At 40.7% G+C, this 27,530-nt stretch overlaps 2 protein-coding genes across 21 annotated transcripts in view; one reads left to right on the forward strand and one right to left on the reverse strand.

The window, feature by feature from the left end:
• FEZ1 (fasciculation and elongation protein zeta 1) overlaps positions 1-17,654 on the forward strand; it is a 41,216-nt gene extending 23,562 nt beyond the window's left edge. For 4 of the 6 annotated variants that reach the window (XM_042476490.1, XM_042476492.1, XM_042476488.1 and 1 more), the window contains 7 exons: positions 1,979-2,147; positions 4,499-4,522; positions 6,994-7,265; positions 8,775-8,855; positions 10,102-10,177; positions 14,730-14,795; positions 17,294-17,654. In XM_042476490.1, the coding sequence (XP_042332424.1) occupies positions 1,979-2,147; positions 4,499-4,522; positions 6,994-7,265; positions 8,775-8,855; positions 10,102-10,177; positions 14,730-14,795; positions 17,294-17,310 (705 nt within the window). In that variant the 3' untranslated portion in view covers positions 17,311-17,654. The remainder of the gene's footprint in view (positions 1-1,978; positions 2,148-4,498; positions 4,523-6,993; positions 7,266-8,774; positions 8,856-10,101; positions 10,178-14,729; positions 14,796-17,293) is intronic. The other 2 variants (XM_042476493.1, XM_042476491.1) reach the window with 2 other exon arrangements.
• Positions 17,655-24,323: 6,669 nt separating this feature from the next.
• The window catches only part of PKNOX2 (PBX/knotted 1 homeobox 2), a 262,424-nt gene continuing 259,217 nt past the window's right edge, over positions 24,324-27,530 (reverse strand). For all 15 annotated transcript variants that reach the window (XM_042476172.1, XM_042476171.1, XM_042476181.1 and 12 more), the window contains one exon: positions 24,324-26,645. In XM_042476172.1, the coding sequence (XP_042332106.1) occupies positions 26,401-26,645 (245 nt within the window). In that variant the 3' untranslated portion in view covers positions 24,324-26,400. The remainder of the gene's footprint in view (positions 26,646-27,530) is intronic.

Here is a 27,530-nt window from a genome sequence, read left to right on the forward strand (position 1 = left end):
AGCAAAGGGGGTTGTAGCCTCACAAAGTACATAGGCATCCTGGATCACAAAGGAAATGGCTTTTTGCATTATTAATGGAATTTAAATTTAAATTTTATTTCCTGGACTTTTAAATGCTTTGTCTCCCATTACTACATGGGAGGAGGAGAAATCTGTGTACATAGATATTCCTCTTAGTCATCCTGGCTCAGAACAACACCAGCAACATCTTGACAAAATAGCAATATAGCAAGGATATTCCTATACCTGTGACTAATGTAGACATTTTTCCCCTCCTGAATGATTTTTAACACCTTTGCCGGATGAAGAACCCAGTGGAGTTTTGAAAGCTTGTGACATGTATTTTGTATATTTTGGTTGGCCCCATAAAAATATAACTGTTTTGTGAGTTCTGTGGTAGAGCACCTGCTTTGCATGCAAGACATCTCAAATTAAATTTCTAGCTTCTCCAAAAACCCCTTCTGATAATCTAGAGTACTTCAGCAGAACAGTACTGGGCTAGATGGATCAAAGTTCTGACTTGGTATAAGACAACTTTATATGTTCATCTGAACCACAAGTTGATGCCAACTTAGAATCAGTTAGGGGTGGAAAAATCTTTGGACTACAGGTCTCAGGGTCCCCCAGCCAGCATGGCCAGTAATCTGCTCTAGAACAGGAGGGAGAAAAGAATGGGATACTGATGGTTGATTCAAATGCCTGCAGATCCAACTGTACAGAAGAGCTCGAAAAAGTACCACTTTCAAAAATCCCTGAACCAACTAGACCAGTGGCCGAGTGCCCAAATTGCAACCCAAAACCCACTTATTTATTGCAAAGTGCCGTGTCCCTTTGGCTTTCCAGTAACAAACTCTGGCAGACTCCGTGCTGGGGCAACGGCACATGTGCCCACAGAGAGGGCTCTGAGTGCCACCTCTGGCATGCATGCCATAGGCTTGCCATCACTGAACTAGACTTCCACCTTTACTGCAGTGATGCAAAGAATAAGATTCCTCCTGTTACTGATTCAAGACTTCTCAGTAGTCATGTTCAGAGTTTTTGGTTTCTTTGGAGTATTCTCATGAAGTGTGGAAATATGTATGTTTTGTGATTATTATTTTTTTTTTAGGTATTATGGATTTTCAGAGTTTGGCATGAGTTTAAGGCACATGATCACTTATGCTATCCCAAGACACTTTGCTACTTGAAGCAGAAGACTAAATGTATCCCCCTCCCTGGAATGGTCAAGGAGAACAGTAGCCAAAGCCAGCCAGGTTATTTGGGCTTGTGAGGCAGGAGATTGCAGTATCCTACACCCTGGCAGTCAAAATACAACGACTCGTATTAAATATACTTAACCCACACTGCCAAAATAATCTTATTTGGCACCGCTTTAACTGCCATGGCTTAATGCAATCCACTCTGGTACCACAACAAACCACCATTCCCTGAATTCCATAGCATTGAGTCATGGCAATTAAAGTGGTGTCAAACCAGATTATTTTGGCAGTGTGGATGGACTCCAAGTAAGTATAGTTATCCTGACTTCTCTGGGCCAGGAAAAGTTACATAATCACAACTGTGACACTATTGCCACAACCACAACTCCCCACCAATTTACTTTACTAGGCATTGGCTGCATTGGGACAACGAGGTCCTTTCTGAAGGGCTAGGAGAGGTTACTTTGTTAACTAACTTAATTTAGGTAAGTGTGCTTAACAAAATTAATTGAGTAGCTTATGTAGAATAATAAAAAGATACACTAACACTCATAATTTTCTTCCCTTGCATGACAAGCTGTGATGACATTCCTGAATGTTTTTTTTTAACTAGTCAAATCTGAAGCATTAAAAATGAACATTTTGGACTCTTTAGGGATGATATACAACACAATTTTGCTTGGGTTCTCTTAAAGCATTGTGTTCACATAGAAACATGCTTTTAAAGCATCAAACCCAGATGTTACCAAGTGATTTTGATGCTACTCTTCTTTTCTCAGGTGATTGAAGAAATTGAAGAGATGATGCAAAATTCGCCAGACCCAGAAGAGGAAGAAGAGATTTTGGATGAAGATGATGGAGGGGAAACCAGCAGTCAGGCTGATTCAGTCCTTCTGCAGGAGATGCAGGCTTTCTCACAAACCCTCAACAACAATTGGTCCTATGAAGGTGAGGTTCTCTAGGGAGGGCAGGAAGGGACTGAAGCTCTTGGTTAGCAGTTGTGTGGAATATGTAGCTGTCTTATGAGTAGAGTCAATGCCTGGTTGACCAAGCTATTGCTGATCTTTCCTGGAGTGTATCATTTCAGATACACTGTGCATAACCTCACCACCATCAGTATTTCAGGGAAAAGTGGTCAGCCTAGTCTTCTGTGTATATGTAAGAAACCAGTATTTCCACCCAAAGTTATGTATACAACTCTCTGTCTCCTGCTTAAAATAGTACAGTCCAGGAAAACCTTCACTGTTTGAGTCTACTGAATATATTTTGACTTCTGAATGATTCTTGATTTCTTTCCTTTCCATTTAATAAAGCAGTGGAGCTAAGAGTGGATGAGCCATCTTCTCCTGTTTTAAGATACTGTAGCAAACTGCAGAGGGACACAACCTTAGGATGGAAGTCTATTAGACAGGATGAATATGAAACAGCATTTAAATACAAGGAAGTACAAAAATACCCACATTGTACTAACAGTTCCACTTCACTGCATTTTACTGCAAATATCCTGGTTCTGGTGAAGATGGCAACTTTGGGCAAGATGGCCCTTTGTGCAACGAGATGGGTCTGTAAACATGGCCCCAGAGCAGGAAAGTAGAGCCTGAGAGAGGACCTAAAAGTAGAGAGATCTGCAAGTGTTTATATATGTGTATATATGTAAATTTAAAAATTATTACTATAATTTAAATAACAATACAATACAACTTTCCATAGTGGGGAAACTCTGACCTGGTGGCCTGTGTACCTGCTCAGGTTCTGCTGAATAGAAGCTAATCACTAATAGAACATTTCAAACTCCCTCTTTCCTTTCTTATGAACAACTCCTTATGCATAACAAGCAACTGTCTTTTGTCACACTATACAACCGTAGCACTACGATTCCACTTTCATTGCCATGGAATCCCAATGGTTGTAATTTGATGAAGCACTAGGGCTCTTTGGGTGAGAATTCTTAATATCCTTCCCAAACTGCAAATCTCAGGTGTCCATAGGATGTTCTCACCCCAGTTAAAATTGAATGTCACATCATAATTAATCTTGTAGTGTACAAGGTCCCCTGACAGTAAGCACAGTAAGTGTCTTGTATTTAATACGAGACCTGCTCTATTTCTTTTTGCAGACACACAGGAGGTGGTAGGCATGGGTTAGCGGTGTTTGCAGCTGGAACAGAATTTCCTCCTCTCTTATTATTATCACCTTTTATTACACCTGTCACCTCCTGTTGAAATAGTAGATGCTTGTCTGTATGAGATATAAAGTCCAGAGGACATGTGATGCAGTAGTTTCATAAGTGTAGTTCCAATGTGTTTGTCAGGTTTAGGTGTGTGAATTAAACTGGGACTCTGGAAGTGTTTAACCCTTTACTCTGTGCCTTTTTAAAAAGTGCCTGTAAAAGTTAATTTTTAAGCCACTTGCCAAGCTGGCTGGGGCATTCTAGGAGTGGTAATACCAAAGCTAACATGTACAAGCGCTGCTTTTGACTTGGAGGAATATCATCCTCCACCCAAGATCCTGTTAGTCCAGTGGGAAGAGAATGCTGTTTCCTATGAAAGTATTATTAATTGGGGACTTATTCTGCAAATAGTTGTGAATGGTTATTTTGCACAGAAAAACAGCAACAGAATTTTCTGCATAGGAAATGTGGTGGTTTCTATGGGAAAAGTGCAGTTTTGTGTCATGTTAAGTCCCAAATTGATTCTCATCAATCCAAATTTTTCCTCATCAGGGTTTGCTAATGCTTAAAAAACATGATTTTCAACAATTTTCTGAATATTTTTAAAAATATTATTTCCATCCCTATTGTCTGCTCCCACTTTCTCATACAAGGAGATTAACAACAGAGAGACCAGTTTGACTCAGGAAATGCTGTGTAAGAAAGGGAGAATATCTCCACCATTGGTACTCTCCTCCACACAGTTTGAAATGAACTGTGAGAGACATGACTCTGGATCTCTGGCATTTCATCTTGCTTTAACTTTGATCAGCTGCCACTCAGTAATCCATGATGGGATGGACAACTGTCTCCTTCCAGATGTTGCTGAACCATAACATTTGGCAAGCCTAGCCAACAAGAGGGATGCTGGGAACTGCTGTCCAACATCTGGAAGAACACAGTTGTCCTCCCCTGATACGGCTCACTGAGTAGACTGTGACTCTGTTATTATGCTCTGAAATCTTGTGAAATGTTCTTAAGGCAGTTGCATTGCAGAATCTCAAACATGTACAGAAATGATGATGGATATTAGTGTGAACTCAAAAGTCTGGTTTATGCTGTACTTTAACACCGATTTATTTATTTATAGGCTACCCCATCCCTAGAGCCTGGGGTGAGTTACTGTTCCTAAAACTAACAAACATAGCCTGCCCAGGTGAAAAACACAAGTCAATGAAACCACATGTCATTGCTTTGAGCACAGTCACAAAACATTTAGTCCTAAGTGTGAAATGCTACGCTGGTGCAAAATGTCTTTTATTGTGAACTATGAGCCAGATGCTCATCCAGGACTGTTTCAATGACTAAAGGAGGACGGATCCAGACTGGCAAAAGTTACAAAACAGGCTGGGACATATTGTGCCAGGTGATCACTGATAGTTGCTGAAGATGCTGCCTCTGCCTCCAGACAGAGGGCCTTTTCTCACTAAACAATTATGGTGTTATGATACATGGTTCAACAGTACTACATGGGAAAATAACTCTGGGATTATATTTGATCATAAATTGAACATGAGCTGGTAATGTGATGTTGCAACAAGAAAGGGAAATGCTATTTTAGCCTGCATTAATAGAAGCATAGTTTCTAAGTAGAGGGAAGTAATGACATACATGAAACTTTCAGCAACATTTGCCCCATCTGGATCCTGATGGAAACAAAGGCATGGGGACCTGCCAACTTAACAATATGTGAATAGTTTAAGTGCATGTCTGGTGCAAGACAGCCTAAATACCCTAAAGGCAACAGATCCAACATGATCTGGGAAGCTAAGCAGGATAAGCCCTTGTTAGTACTTGGGCAGAGGACCGCCAACATATACCAGGTACTGTAGGGTATATTTCAGAGAAGGAGCTGGCAAAACCACCTCTGAATATTCCTTGTCTAAAAAAACCCTATGAAATCCATGGGGTTGCCATAAATTGGCAGACAGTTGGAAGGCACAAACACACAGTGCATGCATGCATGCTAAAAAGAACATACATGAAGTGATTTCATATTCAGCCTTGATTGAAGTAGATCCGCTGCAACAGAAATCCCATCAAACTCTCCTCTCTGTGTGCTTTTGCTGTTCAAAACAGATGAAATCATCAGGAATGCATTCTTGGAATCAGAACTTGGAAAAATTACTTGGGGCAGGGAGGGGGTTATAAGCATCCAGAAATCTCTAAATGCTCTGGCTGCTGTACAAAAAGTCTAAAGATCTTTGGGAAAAAATTGAAGGATGAGAAACTTCAAAGACAGTCCGATGTGAACCAAGCATGCCACTGACCATGGCATGCTGAAAATTAATGGGTGGAGGAATCAGGAAATGGGGCAGGGGCACAAAGGGAAGGGCATGGAGTTGGCTGGACATGGTTACTGCCCTTTTCCCAGTCATGTCAAACTCACCATTACTCCAATCAGAATAAAACCAAAATGCCTCACTTCTAAATAGGGTTACAACTTTAATAGATTAATTGGTTTAATTAATCTATTTTAAAAGCCTCTAATGGATTAAAAAGAAGTATTTGGTTAGTTGCACTGCAGAATAAAAAACCAAAGATTATATAATTTTTATGCAAGGACTTCTAAAACCTCCAGATGGCAAGAAATGTCTTAAAAGAGACACCCCTCCCTTTCCCATCAGATGGGGAATGCCTCTGCTGCAATAACATTGGCTTCAACAGACATACACAACCCTTAAAAATAAAGAAAAGCTGCTCTCGCTTTATAAATATTGCTTATGCAATTTTTAGATCAATTTAATATATATATTTTTTAGTTTCAGCCCTACTACTGAAACCTTGATTTGGTGCCAAAAAAAATCACATTTCTATAAAGACAAAATATTTTTGCCTGTAGTGTTTAGTGTTTTAATTAGACTGATTAATTTTGATTGAATGATTTATTGGGGAGCCAATAAATTGGTTTTAAATGTTTTTTTTTTTTAAATACAACTATTTTTCAATATGTGTCATCTTGGGAGAGGTATTATTTCCTCTCTGGGAATAAAAAGGAAATGCTTCTTTTAGGATCATTCATGCTGTGGCATGCGCACACTTTTTATTTTTCCTCCCCTCCTCACCTGCAACTGTTTGCACATTCAATCAATTGCACTAAAATTGAAATAGTCAGCTAAGATGTCTCTAAGCAACACCCCTAACAAAAATAACGCTTAGTATTTTAAAATATGTAGCATATATCTAATGCTTTGTACGCATCCATACTGCTTTGCATAGTTTTCAATCAATACAGGGCTGGCTGTACCTTCATCAAGACAAGGCAGCTTCCTCAGAGTTGAGTTTCCATGAAAAGGCAACAAACCTTCAGGTGTTTCATTTGCTGTCACCATGCATTTTTAATGCTTGGTGGTGGGGAGAGGTGCTTATGGGAATTTATTCCTCATGTGCCCAAATAAGACAATGTTGAGTACTCTTCCCATTCATTTGGGTGGGCACTGAGCAGGGGGTGCTATTGGCCTCTGTGTTTCAGGAGGCAAAGTGTCTTGGGTCAGCCCTGTCTTACTAAATCCATCCACTCTCTTTTATCCATACAATCCAACTGAGAGGCTAACATCTGTGTCTGTCTCTTCCCATTCTCCAAAGGCTTGGGGCACATGTCCACCTCTGAGCTTTCAGAGCTACTGGATCGAGTAGAGGGTGCTATCCGGGACTACTCAGAAGAGCTGGTGCAGCAGCTGGCTCGGCGGGATGAGCTGGAATTTGAGAAGGAGGTGAAGAACTCCTTCATCACAGTGTTGATCGAAGTCCAGAACAAGCAGAAAGAGCACAGAGAGCTGATGAAAAGGAGGCGGAAAGAGAAAGGGCTGAGTCTACAGAGCAGCCGAATAGAAAGGGCGACCCAAATGCCTCTCAAGGTGGGGGAAACATTGCAGAAGATGTTTTCTATCAATAGGTAGAAAATTGGGCTTGATTCTGATGCAAAAACGCAAGACTTCTTCTCTTTCCCTCCCTCCCTCCCTCCTTCATGGTTGGAATAAGTGGGTGGCTCTATTATGACAATTTTGTATTGTGTTTGTGCTGCAAAAGTAACAGAGAGACTGTAGGCAGGTATGAATGAATGCCATGCAAAATCCCAAAATGAATCACTGCCAGCCGTTGTATGATTGCCATCTATTTACAGAGTTCACACACAGCATGGTGTTAGCACTGCCTCCAGAACAACATAATTTTTACATAATTAGCCTAAGGCAAATTCTTACCTTTATATGAAAAACAAAGAACTCCTCCGCAAAGGTAGCCAAATGTTATGCTTGTGCCTGAGAAAATCAATCAATCAATCATTCCAAAATTGACATTTGGGAAATATCTTATTAGGGCCAGTCCAAATGCCATAAAAGAGTGTGTTTAGTTTTTGGGCTTTCTAGAACACAAACGTCTGCAGCAACTATAGGCCATGACATTAATTTTCCACACAAGCAAAATTATGCTTAAAATTCTGCAACACAGACACCAATCATATATGGAGATAGAAATCCCAGAGGTGCAAGCGGGGTTCAGGAAAGGTAATGGCACTAGAGACCACACTGCGAACATACAGTAGGTAATGGAGTGCACCAAGGAAAATCAGCATGTGCTTTATAGACTAGAGCAGCCTTTTACTGCACTGATCATGTAAAGCAACTGAATGCTCTCAAAGACATGGGGGTTTCCCTACATTTGATATTTCTGATTAGAAACCAATACTGAAGAGAAGAGGCCACTGTTAGAACAAAATATGGAGGAACAGAATGGTTCCCAATTGGTAAAGGTCTCAAGCAAGGCTGTATTTGATCACCCTACTTGTTTCACTTGTATGCAGAAAACATCATATGAAGAATAGGCTTAGACTTAAAAGAAAGAGGAGTGAGGATAGGAACATCAACAATCTAAGGAGGAAAGAACATCAACAATCTTAGATATATGGATAACGACATATTATTATTTTGAAACATTATTGCAGTTTCTGCACTCCAGTTATGACTACTATATTTATTCAGCACTTGTAGTAGTTTAAGGGGCTGTAACCCTTTACTACTTACCTGAGGGTAAGACCCACTAAGATTAGTAAGATCTGCTCCTGTGTGGATGAAGAAGGTTGTGCTGTAACTGACACAAGGGATAAGTATAAAGTAACCCTCCATGTAGTCTTGCTTATGAAAACAAGAGATTCATTTACTGCATGAACAGGCAACTTTGACCTGCTAGACGTTCTGCATTACAATTCCCACAATCCTTGACCACTGCCATGTTGGCTGGATTTTCTGAAGTCCAAAACATCTGGTGGGCTACTGGCCTCCCCAATTTACAAGATTTGACCATTATTTACTCAGTATCCAGCAATTTGAGGACAAAGTCTAAGGTGTTCTGTTTCCATTTCCATGTAGCGGTTCAGTATGGAAGGGATCTCAAATATTCTACAGACTGGTATCCGGCAGACATTTGGGAACTCAGCAACAGATAAGCAGGTGAATATAATTATTACTGGGATGTGTTTATCTGCAGAATTGTACATTATTATTGCCTTTTTCTTCAGATGTTTGGGGCTGGAAGTATCTTTGTTAATGTAGACAAAATAATATGTATTCTCAAAACATGGGACTTCATATGGTTCTAGCTTTTTGGAATATGATTCTCAGAAACCACCAGCTACACTGGGGAATTCTGGGAGTGGTAGTTCAAAATGTAACTCTTCCAAGCCCTAGATATTTGCAGAGTCAGGGTAAGTCCAAGCCTCCCACTACTCTGCTGGGGAGAGCTTCCAAAACATGAACAAGAAGAGAACATGCTTGTGGCCATAACTTTTTCTGACTGTCTGTTGAGAGGATGAGATGTAAAACTAGGGAACAAAGCATGGATATCAAATGGTGCACCGTGAATCTTGAACAGCACCACTTCTCACTAAGTAGTTGGTTTCAGACCCTGCTTTTATAATTAAATAACCTTTTGCTAATTATGCATCCTGATTAACATGAATGCAGGATGTGGGAGCATTTTGTGGGAAGACTGGTAAATAGGAAAGATGTTGGGAACCCTGTGTATCCCTTCTGTTGTGTAATTCTTGCCTGGGTCAACATTTGCCATTTTGATTAACATATATCCATAAATATACGTCAGAATATTTTCAATGATACTTCATCCTCACATTGAGTGAGGAGGGGAACTTATGTTGACACCAGCATGTAAAAAACAACCGCAACCCAAAACCCAAAGGCATGATTCTGTAGCAGAGGCTATCTTGCATCACTTTATGATGATGGAGCTACATCATTGACACAATGCACAATCATGTAAGTAGGTTAAGAGGATGCACAATGGGGCATGAAGCAAGATGTCTAGTTGTGCCATGGACGTCATTGTGCAATGAGCCAAATGCACCAGGATACATTGTGCATCTGAATATGTGCATTGGAACACATTGTGAAATGGGACATGTTGCACAAGGGCCACACTACTGGCTCTGATTGTGTAATGGCTCTGGTGGTACAGCAACATCTTTGCTCCCCTCTCATTAATACAAATTGTTGAATATGGCACACCTCAACTTTGCATGCTCATAAGTCAGCTTACAATGAAATAACAGGATGCCACTGAAAGAAACCAAAAGTTGATTATTTGAACTATTTTCAGACTTCCTTTTGGGGGACAAAAGTTTTTGTAGTGGTTGCTTTTAAATGGTATGGATTAATAACTGGTGATGATGTTCCTTTGCAGTATTTGAACACAGTTATTCCGTATGAGAAGAAAGGAATACCTCCTTCAGTTGAAGACTTACAAATGCTTACAAATAGTAAGTGCATAGTCTTTACATGTTGTGTGTGTTGCAATCCAGTGTTTCTAAAATGCATTGAAAGAGTTCCTGTTTTGGATGCTAACTCCAACAAAGTAACTTTCCAAATGCAGGATAATTCTATAAGTGTCTATTGGAAAGTGAGCCCCACTGAATTGAGTTGAGCTTACTCCCAGGTACAAAGTTCAAAGATTGAAACTATTGTTACAATGATTTCATATGACACTTTGTCATTGCCAAGAATTACGTTTATATATAATATATATAAGGGAAAAAATGCATTCCTTTTGTTTTTATAGAAGAAATGTTGGATGAACACTTTATAAATTAAATAGATAAACAAACCAAGCATATGGCAGTTTATTTCTGTATCTAAAACATCCTCAATATGCCTGTCTAAAAATGTGCCTTAAAAGGAAGAGGACAATCTCTGTCATTTCCCAGCAAGATAAGAGCACTTTGTTATACTTTGAAATGATAAACTATCTTCATCAACATATGGCAAAGATGTTATAGAGCAAACCTGCAATGTGATAAAATTATATATGGTATATTGTTTTTCCGAGGAGCCATTATTACTGCAGGAAACAAGCAGGTGTTTATGTATGTAGTTGTTCATTTTGATGAATATAGTTTAAAAAGGGTTCTGGAGCCTTTTTCTCTGTCTGATGGCCAAATTGTCCAGGTGAGCACATGAGGGTAAGGTAGTGTTACATCTCAGACTTGGAAGGGTCTATACTCTCAGAAAACCAGGGGTAAAGGACTCCAGATGGATCATCAAAAGAGTGCTAATAGGACAGATAATGTGGGAAATAATAATAATAATAATAATAACAATAATAATAATAATGTGAGAAATAGGGGATACAAAACAACAGAAGTTTATAACTTCAGTTATAAACTTCTTTTAGAACACAATGTAAAGTTTATAACAGTATAACAAAACATAACAACAAACTCCATCAAGAAACAAATGACGACTATGCTGACAGTGTGTGACATTTGGAAGACTATATGCAGCTAGGTAACAATGATAAAACAAAGGCAGATTCAATTCTGATGTGTGTGTGTGTACACACGCCTTCATATCACCTGTCAACGTATGTTAACTGTATGAATGTCATTGTGTTTTTCTTAGGCAAGGAATACTCAGATCTGGTTTTGCCAGTTCCTTCCTCTGAAATATAGCCTGCAACATTTGGTATTCAATAGCAATCTCTTATCCAAGTAGTAACCAGGGCCAGCCCTGCTTGGCTTACAAGATCTGTTAGGATCTGGCTTCAGGGTATTTAGGTGCCCAATTCTGATGCATAGTCCTAAAACCAGATATGAAGGTCCATAATGAAAGCTTGATCCATGTAAATATCCAATTCTATTCCATATCTAGTTTTAAGATGCAATGTCTCTCCCAACCTGGGTGTCCAGATTCCTGCCTCCATCACGCCACATCCGTCCTCTTCAAAATGCCCTGTGCCAGAGTCAGGCTTTAAAGTAGTTGGCACCAAGGGGAATTTTAATAAGCTGGACTGAAGCAGGGGAGGAACACATTTTCTGAAAGGTGGCTTTTGGAGAAAAAAAGAGAAGGATTAGCATCAGAATGCTTTAAGAAAAATCTTTCCTAAAACATAGTCCTTGCTACAACTCAGGTTTTAAAAAAATAAGGGAAGAGAAAGAGAAAAATATCCCTCAATGTCCTTGAATTCCTTGTACTATTAATATACAATCATTCCGTCAGTTAATGAAGTAGATGTGTTCCTGGGCATTCATTACAGAACCATTGGTACCAGAGGTAGAAATAACATCTAAATAACAGGGATAGGTTCCTACACCATGAAAAAGAGAGGACCATGACATGTTTCAGCAAATGTTTTATTAACGTTATGCACATGTGAAATGAAACAGCAGGATTAGGTAAACCTTGCATAAGTAAACAACAAGAACAACAAGAAAGGAATCTTCTAGAGACCACTTGAAAGCTTATTCCAAAATGCATCCTGAAGTGATTTCCTTTTTCAACAGCTTCCACTTTCCCTGTGATTTCTATTTTGGTGGCAAAACCTATATATTTCCCCCCAGTATGCCAGGGTAGTTTATCAGGCTTTATCTGCTTTCCCCTTTTCTTTCTGTGTTGCTTTTCACACATGCTCAGAAAATGATATTGTGTATCTTGCCTGTTGTGGGGAAGCACACACAGCAGCAATAGGATTGTCTAGAGTCAAATCCCATTCTTTCCCCGCTCAAGCATTGTTTGCTGCAGTCATGCTGCTGCAATCCAATACTAAATATCTGTCTTTCCCCAGCAATGCCAATGATGCAAAAAACCCAACCCAACCCAAAAGCTAGACAAGAAAAGGGGGGCCAGGCTCTGTAAAAGGAGTCTCTTTGTCAGAGGCTTTGTTAAGTGACCTATGCTTGCAAAATCTGAAACTTTTTCCTAAGGGTTTGGGAATGTGCAGCCCTCCAGAAGTTCTCGGATTGCAATTCCCATCAGCCTTAGCCAGAATGGCTAAATAGTGACGGATAACAGGAGATATAGCAATGTTTGGAGGGGCATGCGTTTCCCATTTCTGCTCGCCGCCATGTATTTCATGCAGTTCCTGGCACTTGCAATGGGAAATTTCCTCTCAGGGTGAACAGCACCATTTGTACTGGGACAAAGAATGAAACCTAACTCGTGACATTCAAATTTCTGCCTTGAAAAAGCCCCCAGCATGTTCTAAAATGCTTCATCGCCTGAAAAGCTGTCTCATAAACATCCACTTTTGTCATCTAGAAGATTTTTGCCTCCAACTCTCTGACTGAACAATTTGTGGAACCGAAATGGAAAGGTTGAGATGTTGTGACAGGCCTTTGTGCATTCTGGGAGAATCATCCGTCTCCCTTTGAGTCTCCATGGCAACTGTGTTTTGAACTGACTGGAACAAACACCGTCTTAGTTCTCTTGAAAAAGAGCGAAAGGCCATGAATGGCTGTTTTTGTGCACAGAGCGAGTTTTATGCAAGTGACCATTTGCGTCCAGAGGCAAAGACTCGGCAAAGAGGTTACCAGGGATAAATCTGGGTTCGGTTTTTGGCCTAATTAACTGGTGCGCAAAGCTGCATCCGACTGTGATGCAAACAGAACAGATATTGAGATGAGATCAGTTACTGAGCTGGAAGAAATCCCCTTGAATAAGATTCAAAGACCAACCAATGCTTCAAAACACTAAACCCCTTGAATCATTGGTATCCATCTTGTTACCAATGGAGCATGAAGTCATGTGACTTAACATCTGATTTTGGTTGCATCTGCACTGTAGAAATGATCTGGTTTGACACTACGTTAATGCTGTGACTCAATGCTATGGAATTCTGGGAAGTGTAGTTTGTCATGGCACCAGAATTTCCAGAATTCCATAGCATTGAGTCATGGCAGTTAAAGAAATGTCAAACCAGATTATTCCTGCAGTGCAGATGCAGCCTTAGATGTTTTACTTTCTCACATTCTGGGTAAGGATAAGCCCATCTATTTCTAGTCTATGATACTTGTATATGGTTTTACTCTGAGGTCTGTTGCATTTCCATATTTTTCAAGGTGGAGTATCAAAACATTTTCTCAATTTTTCCAAACTGTCACCATGTTTAAATATGTGGTGAAATGCACACTGTCTTTCAAAATACCTATTTAAATGTGTATATTGACACGTTCAATGTCACAACAGCAGGGAAACGGTGAAATCTGTTGGACAGCTTTGCATGTTATTAGATCCTCATGTGAGTCCAAGTGGAGAAGAGTCTTAATTTGAATGAATTTTAAATAGATTTTTCATAAAGCTGGTCTTTTGTTAAGGGCTGGTCCATGTTATGATAAAATCACTATTTAGACAGGACTGAGGTTAACTACAGTATGTAGAAAACCACAATGAGGACTGGCAGGTTTCAGTGTTTCACTGTGCCCTTCCGTCTTCAGTATAGAGAATTAATCAAAGTCTGGCAAGCGTACATTCTTCTGTATTAATAACAGCCACACTGAACTCTTCTTAGCCAATTGCTTGTTTCTGTAGCCCATGCAACTGTGCACAGACTACAGACACATCGGACTCTTTCTAACCAATTGCTGATGTAGTCTCTAGTCAGTCCTCCTGCTGCAAGCAGCACAACTGCTGAAATTTGGAGACATCTGAGGGTCTTTCCAACTCTGGAGTTGTTGCCAAATCCACCAGCAACTGCAGTGCCTCACTATGGTATGCCAGTATGCCAGAACAAGAAAACCTTCCCTTCTGGAAAGGAAGAGAGAAAGGGGCCATTCTTTGGTGCTTTCATACTGCTGATTTTTACCAACTTGGTTGAAGCAGCAGCGCAAGATTCCATTATAAAAGATGTCTAAGAAGTTGCTAAGCAGCCATGTATAGGGGGTTAGTCTCCTCTCATGAGAGCCACCCAGGTCACCTCAGAAGGTAAGGCCCTGTAGCAGAACCTCAACTGATGATCTCAGTGCATGGTCAGATTGATAGTGGACAAGATGGTCATGCAGAATGGCAGACTAATTCATTTCTTTCAACTTCTTTCCTCAGTTCTTTTTGCAATGAAGGAAGACAACGAAAAGGTCCCTACTTTGCTAACTGACTACATATTAAAAGGTAACTATCAATAGGAACAAGAGAAGCTGTCTTCTGTTGAGTGAGACCATTGGTCCATACAGCCTGGCATTCTGCCTGGCAGGAGATCTTCGGGTCATGGGCAAAGGTCTTTCCCATCACCAGCTACCTAATCTGTTTAACTGGAGATGCCAGGGATTGAACCTGGGACCTTCTGCATGCAAGTCGCATTGAGCAAATACCCTTCCATAAAGATTAGGAACCTAGGATGTTGTCTGTACAGCAGCATCAGCTTCAGACCCTGAGTTTTAAATTGGAAGGCTATGTGTCTATGTTTGTGTTGCTGTGTGAAAAAAATAGTCTCCAAAGATGCTGTAATTGTACAACATCTCTCTGCTACTCAAAGTGGTGGTCCCTGGTGCTGGTGTGTGAGCCATTTGCTATTGGTCCATGGAGAACATCCATAAGAGAAAGAAACAATTGTAGTCAATAGGTGCAAATCCAATATTGGTACCTGGCATACTAGGGGTGGGGAGGGGGAGATTGTCCATCACCAACATCAGATATCTTGAGAAGCAATGGGCTATATAACCTGTACCACTTCCAGGCCTGCTGTGGGTTTATGTGCAAACAAACATACACATTACAATGCACTGAGGTGTTTTTTTTAGTTACTTCAACTCATTTGATAGGCATATGCACCAACAAATCAAACATTAGCTTCCTGGCACAGAATTAGAGAATTTTAGAGTTGAAAGGGACAGCAAGAGCCAACTAGTCCAAAGCCCTCCTGAAAGATGTACAGTATATCCAACCTCTGCTTAAAGATATCAAAAGATGGATAGTCTGTTATCCTCCAAGACAGTCTATTTCACTCTTGAACAGCTCCTCATATCAATATGCTCTTCCTAATACTTAAGTGGAATCTCTTTTCTAGCGTTTGAAAACATTGGTTCTTGCTCTAGTCCCTGGAGCAGCAGAAAACAAGCTCGCTCCACCTTCCACACGACATCCCTCAGATATGTAAAGATAGCTATCATGTCACCTTTTTATGTTATTTGTAGTCATGTAACCTATTTATGTTATTTGCAAAGTGCTACAGATACAGTCATTCAAGCAAATCTGTAATTATCACTTCTCTTGATTCTGTCATTTTTCCCCCATTTATTTTCTAACTACTTAATCTGCTTTTCATAGAAAGGACTAATGGTTTCACCAGTCTCCAACTGACTTGTAGCATGTTCAGTGGCTTCTGCTCCAAACATGAAGAATAGTTTTACCCTGAGTTCAGCTTAAGGACTCTGACTAAAAATCATATCAGATAATGAAGAGCTTGGAAAAGTTACTTTTTGGATTACCAGAATCTAGAATAGATTTCAGAATAGTTAGCATCACCATGTTGACTGTGGGATTCTGGGATTTATAGGTCAAAAAGGTAACTTTTCCAAACTCTGAAACCATGTGTTTCCACAGTGGTTTCACTGCTCAAATTAGAATGTCTAGATGTGTACATTCTGTAAGAAAAAAGTAGGAAAAGCAAAGTACAGATTAGTACAGGTGTTGCATGGACTACAAAAACTTTGCGCAGCAAATTCCTTGAGACCATGAATGGTCCAACCAGTTTCAGAGTGAGGCAACTGCCTTGGCTGTTCGAGGCTGGGATCCTCCCATTTTTGCAGCCATTCTTTCTGAGCTGCCTGGGCAGTTTTCTTTCTCTAAGGACAGCAATGTGTGCCACACACTATAACCACCTCTTAATTGTCCTTAAGTATGGTGCAGGAACCTGTCAGCTTCTAGTGTTAAAGTAAGATTTAACTGCCACTTGAGTTGGCCTCTACAAGTGGAAGGAAAGGATTCAGGCAGATTCTGGTATCAGGACAGGAACTTCACTTTTAGGCATTTCGTCCTCTCAAGAAGACCAAGAGATGCACCATGGGTTGGTAAAGGCCATAGCAGAACAATGCATAGGAAGCTTACTCAAGATGGTGCCTTCCAGATGTTTTTAGAATTCATCTCCCATGGTCCGTTGGTGTTGGCCATGTTAGGTGGAGCTTGATGAACTGCAGTGCAAAACATGTGAAAGGCACTAGGTTATTATATGGGCCTGAACAGACAGGCCAAAATAAAGCTGGTTCGGGTCACTTTGGAGGTATGCTGTTTAAATAACACATGCATCTTAAGAGGCCAGAAGCTGCACCAAAGGTGCACTCCATTCCTTAGGACTGAAGCATGGCTTTGGCACAGCTTCCGGACTCTTAGGACGCATGCATCATTTAAACAGCATACCTCCAAAGTCACCCAAAGCAGCTTTATTTTGGCCTGTCTGTTTGGGCCCATATATCAGGAAAAAAAGTCAGCTGTCCAATTTCAGTTCAGTGGAAAGGTAGCCATTCCAAGAAAGAAAGATTTGCAGGGTTACTAAGCAGCAACTATTGTCCTCCACTAAAGTTCTGCTCTTAACAATTAAAAAAAGAACTTCCACTTTACCATAAACATCCATGTATTGAACTGTCTTGCTTCCTCCCCCCTTCTCCTTCCAGTTCTCTGTCCTACCTAAGATCCCTGCTCTGAGCATCGTGAAACCAACAGGAGACAACAAGGCCAGTGTGTCATTCCATCACAGGGATTGCATGACATAATGTAAACTTTTGAATTGTGTATTTAAAGATGTATAGCATTAACCTGGATTAAACATGAGCAGAACTCTTTCCTTCACTATCGGTTTCTAGTCATTGTAAACATTTGAATGCATGAGTGGAGGCAAGGGCTGCTTGTTTCTCTTTCTCTTGACCACCTCCATCTTAGAGGAAGCAGTATGTTGCCATACATCATGTATTTTCAGCCCATCTTCCCCTCAAGGAGTTATGAAACTAATTTGAATACTGAAATAAACTTTCATTTAATTAAAAAGTTGTCACATTTCTTGATGGGGTTGTTCATTATTGGAAAATAATCAGTCCCGTGAGCTCGGTAATGAACATGGGATTAATAGATTGGTTAGTTCTGTTTTTTTCCTGTATTTGATTAAAACAAAACCAGTCCCAATAGTTTGAATGACCAGTCATTTGGCAGCAACCATGACATGTCACTGCTAGTTGGTTTACTGCGAATATGGCAATGATGTTAAACCTAATTCATCATCCTTCCCCAGGAAGAACATTGCTTATTTTATTGGACTATACTTTGTAAGACCAGTATTCAAATCCCTGCTTGGCCGTAGAAAACCACTGGATGATCTTGAGGAACTGGAGTCATACTCTCTTAGCCTCAGAGGAAGGCAAAGGCAAACCCCTTCTGAACAAATCTTGCCAATAAAATTTTAGGCTAGCTTCACCTTACATCAGAAATTACTTGATGGTACACTACAAACAACAGCAGATCTGCAAAAACAAGAATATAATGCTTTTCCTGGGGTCCTTCCACACTACACAATTATAGCCCTAGGGCTATAGGCACTTTAACTGCCATATGGAGTCATATTGAATTCTGGGGTTTGTAGTTTGGTGAGGCACTAATCCCTTCCCTTAAGTTCAAGTGCCAGGATTCCATAGGACAGAACATGGCAGTGATAGTGGAATCATAGTGCTACAATTGCCCTGGTGTGGTGCCAAACAACACAACACATACGGTACTTAACTGCTGCAAGTCAAACTGTCACAGTTCAGAACACGATAACCCTATCGGCGATTTGGTTCCATTGGAAGGATTTTAAGTAGTCCAGGGTCGATTTGTTGTCATGTGCCTTCAAGTCATTTCTTACTTACGACAACCTATGAACTGATCATGTGGGTTTTCTTGGCAAGACTTGTTTGGGGGTGGGGTGGGGTGCCATTGTTGTCCTCTGATGCTGGGAGAGTGTGCCTTGCCAGAGGTTACCTTGTGGGTTTTAATGGCTGAACAAGGATTCAAATCCTGGTTTCTTGGAGTGCAAGTGCAAGTGCTACACTCAAACCATTACACCACACTTTCTGTCAGATTGTTAGTCTACCCAATAATAAATGGGTACATGTTCCAGGAGACAATCAGGGCATCATATTAGATGTTGCTCATCTCCCTGAAATGCCTAATAGGGACAGTGGCATGTGTATGCTCCACAAATGAGGGCTGCTCATGATACATTTGTCTAGCTGCAGTGTTTGCATGGCATAAACAAATATTTTGAAGCATGTCTGCAGACTGACATTCACCCAAAATAACTCCTTACAGTGCATATTTGAAACAGTGCAGAAATTATTCCATGTACCAATTTACAGAGCGGGGAAGGAATTTACAGCTTCCTCATATTTAGGCCATCAGCAGACATTAGAAACTCCAAATGAAAATGCAAGCAATTGAGACTGCTTGGAGATAAAAACAAAAACAAATCTGGAATGGCAGGTTGCGCACAAACAAAATCTCTAGGCAATGACATTAATGTATGTGCATATTTCCCCAACAAGCTCTTCCAACATATTGAAAGAAACACATTCCTGACACTCTCGATCTTATATAACCGGCTTCTGGAGAAGCTAAAAAGAAAGGTAAAAGGCACCTGGAAGTTGGCTTTGCTTCATCTCCCAGGAACATAGTCTGGCTAGAATGGTTGGTGGATTATGGGAATTATTTCCAAAAAGTAACTTTCTTAATCTTTACAGTGTTGGGATAAGGTAATTTTATTCCCCAGACCAAATAACTCTTAGTATGGAAAAATAGCACAAATTAATTTATTCCCACTTTTAAAGAAAGAGGTACCTATTGGGAGGATAGAATCCTTGGCTATTAGGAATTAGCAACACAAGGAGATTAAAAAATTAAAAGCTCTGCAATGATGAAGCAGCTAGGCGATATACACATGCAATGGATTTGTATCGTTTGGTTCCCTGTTGTGATAAGAAAAATGGTGGTTACTATTTCTCTATATGGATAACATTGCCTCCCACCCATTCCCCCACTAACATTACAGCATAATCAAGGCTGTGCACCCTGTTGTTATACAAAACACCTCCCATTTGTATTTATTAGTGTATTTCTGGGAAGCGTTATGAAAAGGCCGGTAGTGGTGCTGAAGAAGAGATTTCATGCATATTCATGCCAGCTTCAAAGCGTAAAGATGCAAATTGGCAGTGGAGTTGTTAGATGGTTTTTAAATTAGTCCCAGCTGAAGATCTTGAAGGAAGATGCTTATCCAAGGCTTTGCAGCTCTCTTCCCTCTCCAAAAGATCCCTGTCTATTCAAGATAGAATGTATGCATCTTCACAGCACAAAGACGCAGGGGAACATTCTGAAGCAGCTATAGACATGATATGTTACTGGAATTTATTTTATTTGAATTTATTTTTTGCAAAAACTAAGGCCTCTTTTGGACTACACCCTTATCACTTTGACTGCAATGACTTCATCCATTTGTAGTTTGGGGAGGTATTTAGAATTCTTGTCCAGAGAGTTTTTAGTTCCACACAAGCTATATGCCAGGTAAAGTGTTATCAGAATGCTATTCTTGTGAAGCATGAAGGACATAATCAAGGCCTGTTACAGACTGCCAAAAAGCTGCTTCGGGTCACTTTGGAGGTATGCTTTTAAATGATGCATGGGTCCAAGAGTCTGGAGGTTGTGCCAAAGCCACACTCCATTCCTAAGCACTGGAGTGCAGCTTTGGTGCAGCTTCTGGATTCTTAGGGTGCATGCATCATTTAAACCAGGGGTAGGCAACCTTTTGAGCCGGGGGCTGGGTTGTGCTGTCCTTCAGACAACTGGGGGGCCGAACTCAAAATGGCGCCCAGAGCGCGCGGAAGCGGCGAAGGGGTGGCAATCGGCGGCAGGACCGGGCTGGGGCCGGTCCCAAGGCCTCACCGGGCGGACCGGCCCATGGGGCCGTAGGTTGCCAACCCCTGATTTAAACAGCATACCTCCAAAGAGACCCGAAGCAGCTTTATTTTGGCAGTCTGTAACAGGCCCAAGTTAAGTTGTGAAAACACCATAATGAAAGATAATGTCACTGCCATTATAGTAAAACTGTGACTTTTAAAGTTACTTGTGTGAGGCCTACACAGGCTTAACCTTTTCCCAGTAAACCATGGTTTATGGTCTAATGTCTGGTTTCATGTCTGAATATAGTCATTGCCTAAAATGACCTCTGAGAAGGGAAATCCAACTTCTTTGGGTAGACTGTGACTAACTTGGCACCTCTTCATTGGACCTGATTTTCTCTTTAATTCTATTTTTTTTAAAAAATAACAAGAATGTTAAATAAGCACAATAAAATAAAGCTGGAAAACCTCATCTGGTAGCACTTTATAATAAATGGACATGAATTAATACTAAATTACAATGAATTTTCTATGAAATTACATATTACATTCATGCCATATCAGAATTCAAAACAGGGCTTTTTTTTAATGCCCACTGATATTCCCAATACATTCCCACGGAATTAGCATCAATTCAACCCTTAATGTAAAGTGATTGATTAAACCTCTCAACTCCTCAAAGAGCCAAAAGAAGGAGCAAATTGAAAACTGCTTTGCAAGTGAGAAGAAGGGAATTATTTGAAACAAATAAAGCTTTAACGTGCAAGAAAATGGGCAAAACCCTTGTCTTGGAAGTTCAGGATTTGTTTGACTGATGTGCTGAGAAAGGTATATGAACCATTTGAAAGGGAGCCGGTGGTCTGCAGTTGTACATATTCTTTTGCTGACAAGAATCACAAACTGAATCGGGAAAAATTTCTGCCCCATTTCATGCTGGAAAAATTGATTTTCTTGATAATTTCACCATCACAAAGGGAGGAAAAACTCAGATTAGCTAGATAGCACAGATCTTTCTCCTTTTTTTTGTACACTGGAGACATTTTCCTGAGCACAATGTACAAAACAAAATTGCTAACGATATAAAGTGGTGCTCTCTCTCAAGCAGTACTGGGAAGAAGTGGAAAAGACTGAACAAGAGGAATAACTTGGATGGATGGCAGGGAGAGTTTCTTTTGGTCCAGAGATATTCATCCTTCCTGGTTTGACAGGTCCTGAGTGGCTTCAAAGGGTCATTCTGTGGGATGATGGCTACTTGGAAAACACACAGCTGACACCTCTAAGCACACCAAGAGCTTCTAGTGTTGGGTCTCCAAACACTTGGTGAGACAACTGCTTCTTCCCGGAAACTGAGGGAACCGTAGCTGTGAAGCACACTCTCCAACACTTCAGAGGTGAAAACTGGAACATGTGAAGCCAAACAACATCACAGGGTAGTCAAGACAACAAAAACAATTAATGCAGAAGACTACACAAGCCAGGAGATGCTGCAGCAGTTTGCCTTTGCCTGAGCCTACTGGGAAGGGCAAAATTCTACCTCCTCCTATTCTCTCCCTTCTATTGAATTAGTGTATATACTTGACTATAAGTCAACCGCATGTATAAGTCAAGGGCAAAATTATGGATTGTAATGTGATCTGTAGATAAGTCAAGGATAAAGCTTAAGGATATGTAACAAGGGATGTAAAGAATGAAGCAAAGGAAAACGATGCTAAAGAACTTACAAAATTCCAGTAGGCATAAAAGTTTGTGTTCACTCTAAAGTCTGGATGGATGAAGAGGCAACTATCGCCACCATTTGCTTGCCAGAAGGAAAGGCCAGAAGCAGGTGGCAAGGCAGAGTATAGAGAAGGTCAGAACTGAGGATGGGTCATATATATATATATATATATATATATATATATATATATATATATATAGTTAAAGTACAGTACTTACATTGACCTGTGGATAAGTGAACTCAGTTTTTTTGGGTCAAATTTTGACTAAAATTTCTAGACTTATACATGAGTATATACAGTAATTGAATACAAACCACTTTTGCACTCTGAATCAGTTTGGGGCAATTGAAGTAAGCTGAAGACAAAGGGAGAAAGTGGGAGAGGAAAAAAAAAACCAAAGACATTTTAAAAGCAGCTGGAAAAAAAAATGAAATGACAGAGGATTAATTGGGGCTGTCCCTGTCAAATCAGGAGGGTTGGAGGATATATCATAGTACCAGAAGTCACAGTGGTCAGGGTTGGCACCACTGGGGACTTGAGGAGGCCTAAAGCCCAGTTTTGATGGGAGATTCTGTCTAATTTCTGAAGCCTTTCTATGCCTCATTTTTGAAGTTGTTGGGAGGGTGTGTGTGAAAGGAAGAATCGGTTGTCTTTGCATGCTATGTTACCCTGTCCTGCAAGAAATTAAGCACAGAGGGAAAGTAAGCATTTGGACAGTAACAACCATGCTGCTAAAGACACAGGCTAGTAATGGTACTGTATCTTGCTCAAGACTCTCCCACAGACACTGATGGAGGACCAATTCTCTGTGAGGTCAAATTCAGCAGACAGTGAGGTTTTGGGTGCCCCCCCCCCCAATAGCTCCCCTTGAAGATTTCTGGTCTCTTTTTAATAGTCTACACAGGGCTTACTTCTGTGTAGATATAGGCTGGAATCTTGGCGCTCCATGCACATGTGCCCAGTTTTGGATGTTGCACAAGGTACTATTTAGTAGCTGCTCATTCAGGCTAGAATCCTGTTGGTTAGTCACAACTAGAGTACACACACTGAATGGTGAGTCAACGTACAGGAAAATCCAATTGATTCTGTGTCTCTATTCTAGTCAAGACTATAATTGGATTTAAGCCTATAGATCCAAACACTTTGCCACCAGCAGCTGTCAGGCCTTGGGACACTATGATGGCTGTTTAGTGGCCAGAGAAGAGGCAACCAAGCAGCACTTGTCCCAGCAGCAGTAAATGGCCATAGCAGTGCTCCAGGGGTCTGTCAGTTGTCTTGGGGAAGGGGATAGAGCTGTGGACCATCTCAGATCTCAGCCCTCTTTATTGCTGGACTGTACTTTCATTGCAGAGATAAAAGGATATGGGATAGATACCGGATACACTTTAACATATTAGATCAATCAGCCCACATTCCTTCCCCATCTCCTTCCAGAAGGTGACACAAAAGGACTGAGATGTTTGGTAGCCTGCACAAGTGCAGTATTTGGGTTGTGAAGCAAAGCCTCCATAGGTATATACGGAAGAGGACTATGCATCATTTATGAGCCTTTCTGATACCTGTGCAGTTACAGAAAACAAAAAATTTTCATGCACGTTGAAAACGTTAGTATCACCATGCTCATAGAAATATCTGGAGCATCGTTTTCTGATGGGTGTATGGCCTTTCTTTCCAAGAGGAAAGTGCAGTTTGTTACCTATCTCTGTGGTAGAGACAGTACAGGGGCTGGTGCCTTTGCGACTTTTAAATCCACATTGACTACTTGAGGTGAAAAGAGTAGGTAGCAGTTTGTATATACTGTACATCCATCAATACTGTATGCATTTAAATTGCTGGGGAGCAGACATATCTGTTCGTAGGCATAGAGCAATGCATTTCCACCAGACAAGGTGAATGTAATGACTTGAATCCTCTTGGTGACATACACTGGATATCTGGTTATGCCAGTGTGTGTGTGTGTGTGTGTGTGTGTGTGTGTGTGTGTATGAGAGACACTGCAGTGGAAGGAAAGAACAGATTGCAGTTACAGACCAGAATGTACATTCTCATAAAGTGTCATATAGCAGAAGGAATTACCTCCTTCTGGAATGCCTTCCACAATGGGACACTGCAACAAGAATTATTCCTGTGCCTTCTTATATAATGCCATTTGCCCCAAATGTGCCATGGCAGCTGAGGGGCTTGTCAGTGCAGATACATCCCCCCAGACATCTGTTTCTCTTGCAGGCACCCAAGGAAAAAGAAGCAGCCTCATGTGGGAGCAGAGGCTGCTCATTCTTCCCTTAGTGTTACAAAATTAACCAGAACATGGCTGGGTCCAAAGCTCACCATTTGCCAGGGGATGGCGTGACACGTACAAGTCTCATTGCTGCTGTTGTGCATCCAGAAAAGGTGAAAGAGGTCCAGTCGCTAGCCCCCAGAAGATGGCCTAAGTATGCTGGTGGAGGCTTGCACTCTGCCGGTGTGCTTGTTGGGCTTTGGCCAATGACTACCATTCCAGCAATTTTTTCTTTGAATTAAAAATTGCCACTACTTGAGAGACATTAGTAATGTTTGTGAGTCTGAAGGAGGAAGATAGCTTTAGACACAAAAAGGCATTCTTAAGGCTAGTGTTTACATTACACTTGACACATGGAAGCTGCTTTAAAGTGTCATCACAAGGTAAGCTGTTTGTGCACAGCAGTTCAGTGCATGGATTGGCTGATTCCTCCCCCGCACAAAGCTAAAATTGGGTTTTTAGAAAGATGACCACAGCAGACTGGCAAATATCTCACAAGCTGAGGGGTGAGCTGCTGGGTGCAGTTGGCTCACTGTCTACTGAGGACTGACTTAAAAACAACTTCCATTGGGTGACTGTAACCTATAACCTAGACCAGAGGGATAAGAGTTTTCAGTGGGGAGAGAGGAGAAGCTGCTGAAGATTTGATCTCTATCCTGAATGTATAAAACACATCCAGCTGAATATTGTTCTTTGGAGGCCTTTTTATTTAGAGGCTCCAGGGCAGCAGAGCAACAGAGGGAAAAAGTGACAGGTGAGGAGTTCCAAGAAAATGAGATTGTGGAAAGGGCATTGATTTCACCATCTGGATAGCAATTCCACAGAACTGCAGAATCCATCTTTCCTTTCCTTGCAAATCTGTGAATACTCTGTAAGCCAGCATGGGCCCATGCAAACATTTGGAAACTTGAGCCAGCTCATATTCAACCAATGCAGAAAGCCATAATCATTCCTTCTTAGTTTATAATCCTCTAAACAATTAACATAATTATTCAGGGGTATTCTTACTGGATTAGCTGAAGCTAACTCCTGAAGCAGGGAACCAAATCAGACATGTTGCTATTATGACATTACATTCAGAAGGTTAAAACTTTCCAGTTCCCCCTCTCAGAACGGTTCATGTTGCAGTGCAGAATGTATTTGTCACATTAACCATGAAGTATGGGCTTTCTTCGTACGTCTTGTGATCTGGACCCATGAAATCCTGAAGACTTGGAATCCAATTCTTCAGAACCAGCCATGAGTCAACTTGGGTCTAGCATTAAGCTCTCTCACAGTTCATTATTATTTTTTCCCTGCAAAACTTGCAAACTCTTGTTTTTTCTACATCTACATATTTATAATAATTGCAGTCTTTTAAAGTTTTTGTTGTAAAAACCATCAGTTTTCCCTCTCTTTTTTGCATCTATAAATCTCTCATGAAAGCATTGGAATTGAAAACAGACTTGCCTCTCAATTGCATGTCACAAAAAGGCATTGCATTAGAACATCCATAAAACATTCAGTCATACAGAAAACAGCTTACTCTAAAAACACTTTTGTTGTTATCAAAAACAAAGGGGGTTGGTGGGAGGAAAACTGGCCACAATATGTGCCTTGTAAACTTGTGTCCTTCACTTAAATAACTGGTTTGCACATTTGGCAAGGGCTCCCCAATGTGCTGCCATGTCCATTCCTGCAAATGAGAGCAGGTAAGCAGGACACTTGATAAGAATATTGTTGCTGAATTAATTAAATCTTTAAAGGGATATGGGGCTTGTATGTTAAAGTTCAGACTCGCTCTACAATTCGTCAGGTCAATGATTTTGGCAAGCTGGTCAAACAGCTTCTCAGGAGGTAACTGCTCCACCATTGACCAGAGTTCTCTACTCAAGTGAGTCACTGTGCTCCAAGCCAAGGTCACTGACATTTGTTGTCTGGAGCTCCTCAACGTCCTCCTCCAGTTCCTCCTCCTCCTCCTCTTCTTCCTCCTCTTCTTCTTCCATTTCATCCTCCTCCTCATCTTCTGTCCCATCAAGTGAGTCATCATGAGCTGCCATCATGGCCTGCTGCATAGCAATGGTAGCGTTATCGGAAGAGAGGGATTGGAGATTGTCCATATTTATGGAGCCTAGGACGAAAAGCAAACTGCTGATGTCATGGCACACTAAGAACTCTATTGACCAGTACTAGGCGGTACAATTAAAACAGGATTGTTTTGAGAACAGAACTGGGCAGAGGGTCAATATACACATCCCTGAGTGACTTGGACAAAAGATGGCATATCAGTACAACAAATACTGGAGAAGGAGGGCAGTGGGGAGAAGGCAGGATCTAGACATGTTCAGCCAACACTTGAGAAGCTCTGTTGGGAAGAGGAATTCTGCACAATTTTCTCCTCTTATTTGTTATCTTCAACTGTTGCATAGGAATTATTCTGCAGGGGAACAAAACTCCTCTTGCACAAAACTATATATTCCATTTTGGGAGAAAGGCAGGATATAAATCCTTGAAATAAAATAAAATAAAATGAAATAAATAAATAAATATTCTGTACCAAAAATGTTTCTTGTACAGGCAACATTATTTCCTGAATAGAAATCCCCACGGCTGAGATTCTGCATCAGATACATAGCCACAATGCCATACCTTCAATCTGTCTTCCTAAACTCACCTTAAAATCAGGACTGCATTGAAGGATGTATTATCCTTTAGGGTCCCTCAGTGCAGCTGCCTAGATTTTAGGGTGAGTTTTAGGGACATAAATATGAATACCAAACAGTTATGAATCCATAAACCCAGCTTATTACATCATAGCTGCCTAACAAAATACCACTATGTGTTTATCTCTGCAGAATAATTCCCTCCACAACACTTCAAGATGTTCAAATAAAGGTAGAATATCGAGGAGGAATAGTCACTTTCTCTAGCAGTGTGAAGAAAATTGGCATAATTATTCATCATTGCAAAGATGAAATAGCTGATGATTTACATCCCTTCATGTAGCCTGTGAGAT

This window comes from Sceloporus undulatus, chromosome 6 (genome assembly GCF_019175285.1).
Source record: "Sceloporus undulatus isolate JIND9_A2432 ecotype Alabama chromosome 6, SceUnd_v1.1, whole genome shotgun sequence".
Taxonomy (NCBI): Eukaryota; Metazoa; Chordata; class Lepidosauria; order Squamata; family Phrynosomatidae; genus Sceloporus; species Sceloporus undulatus.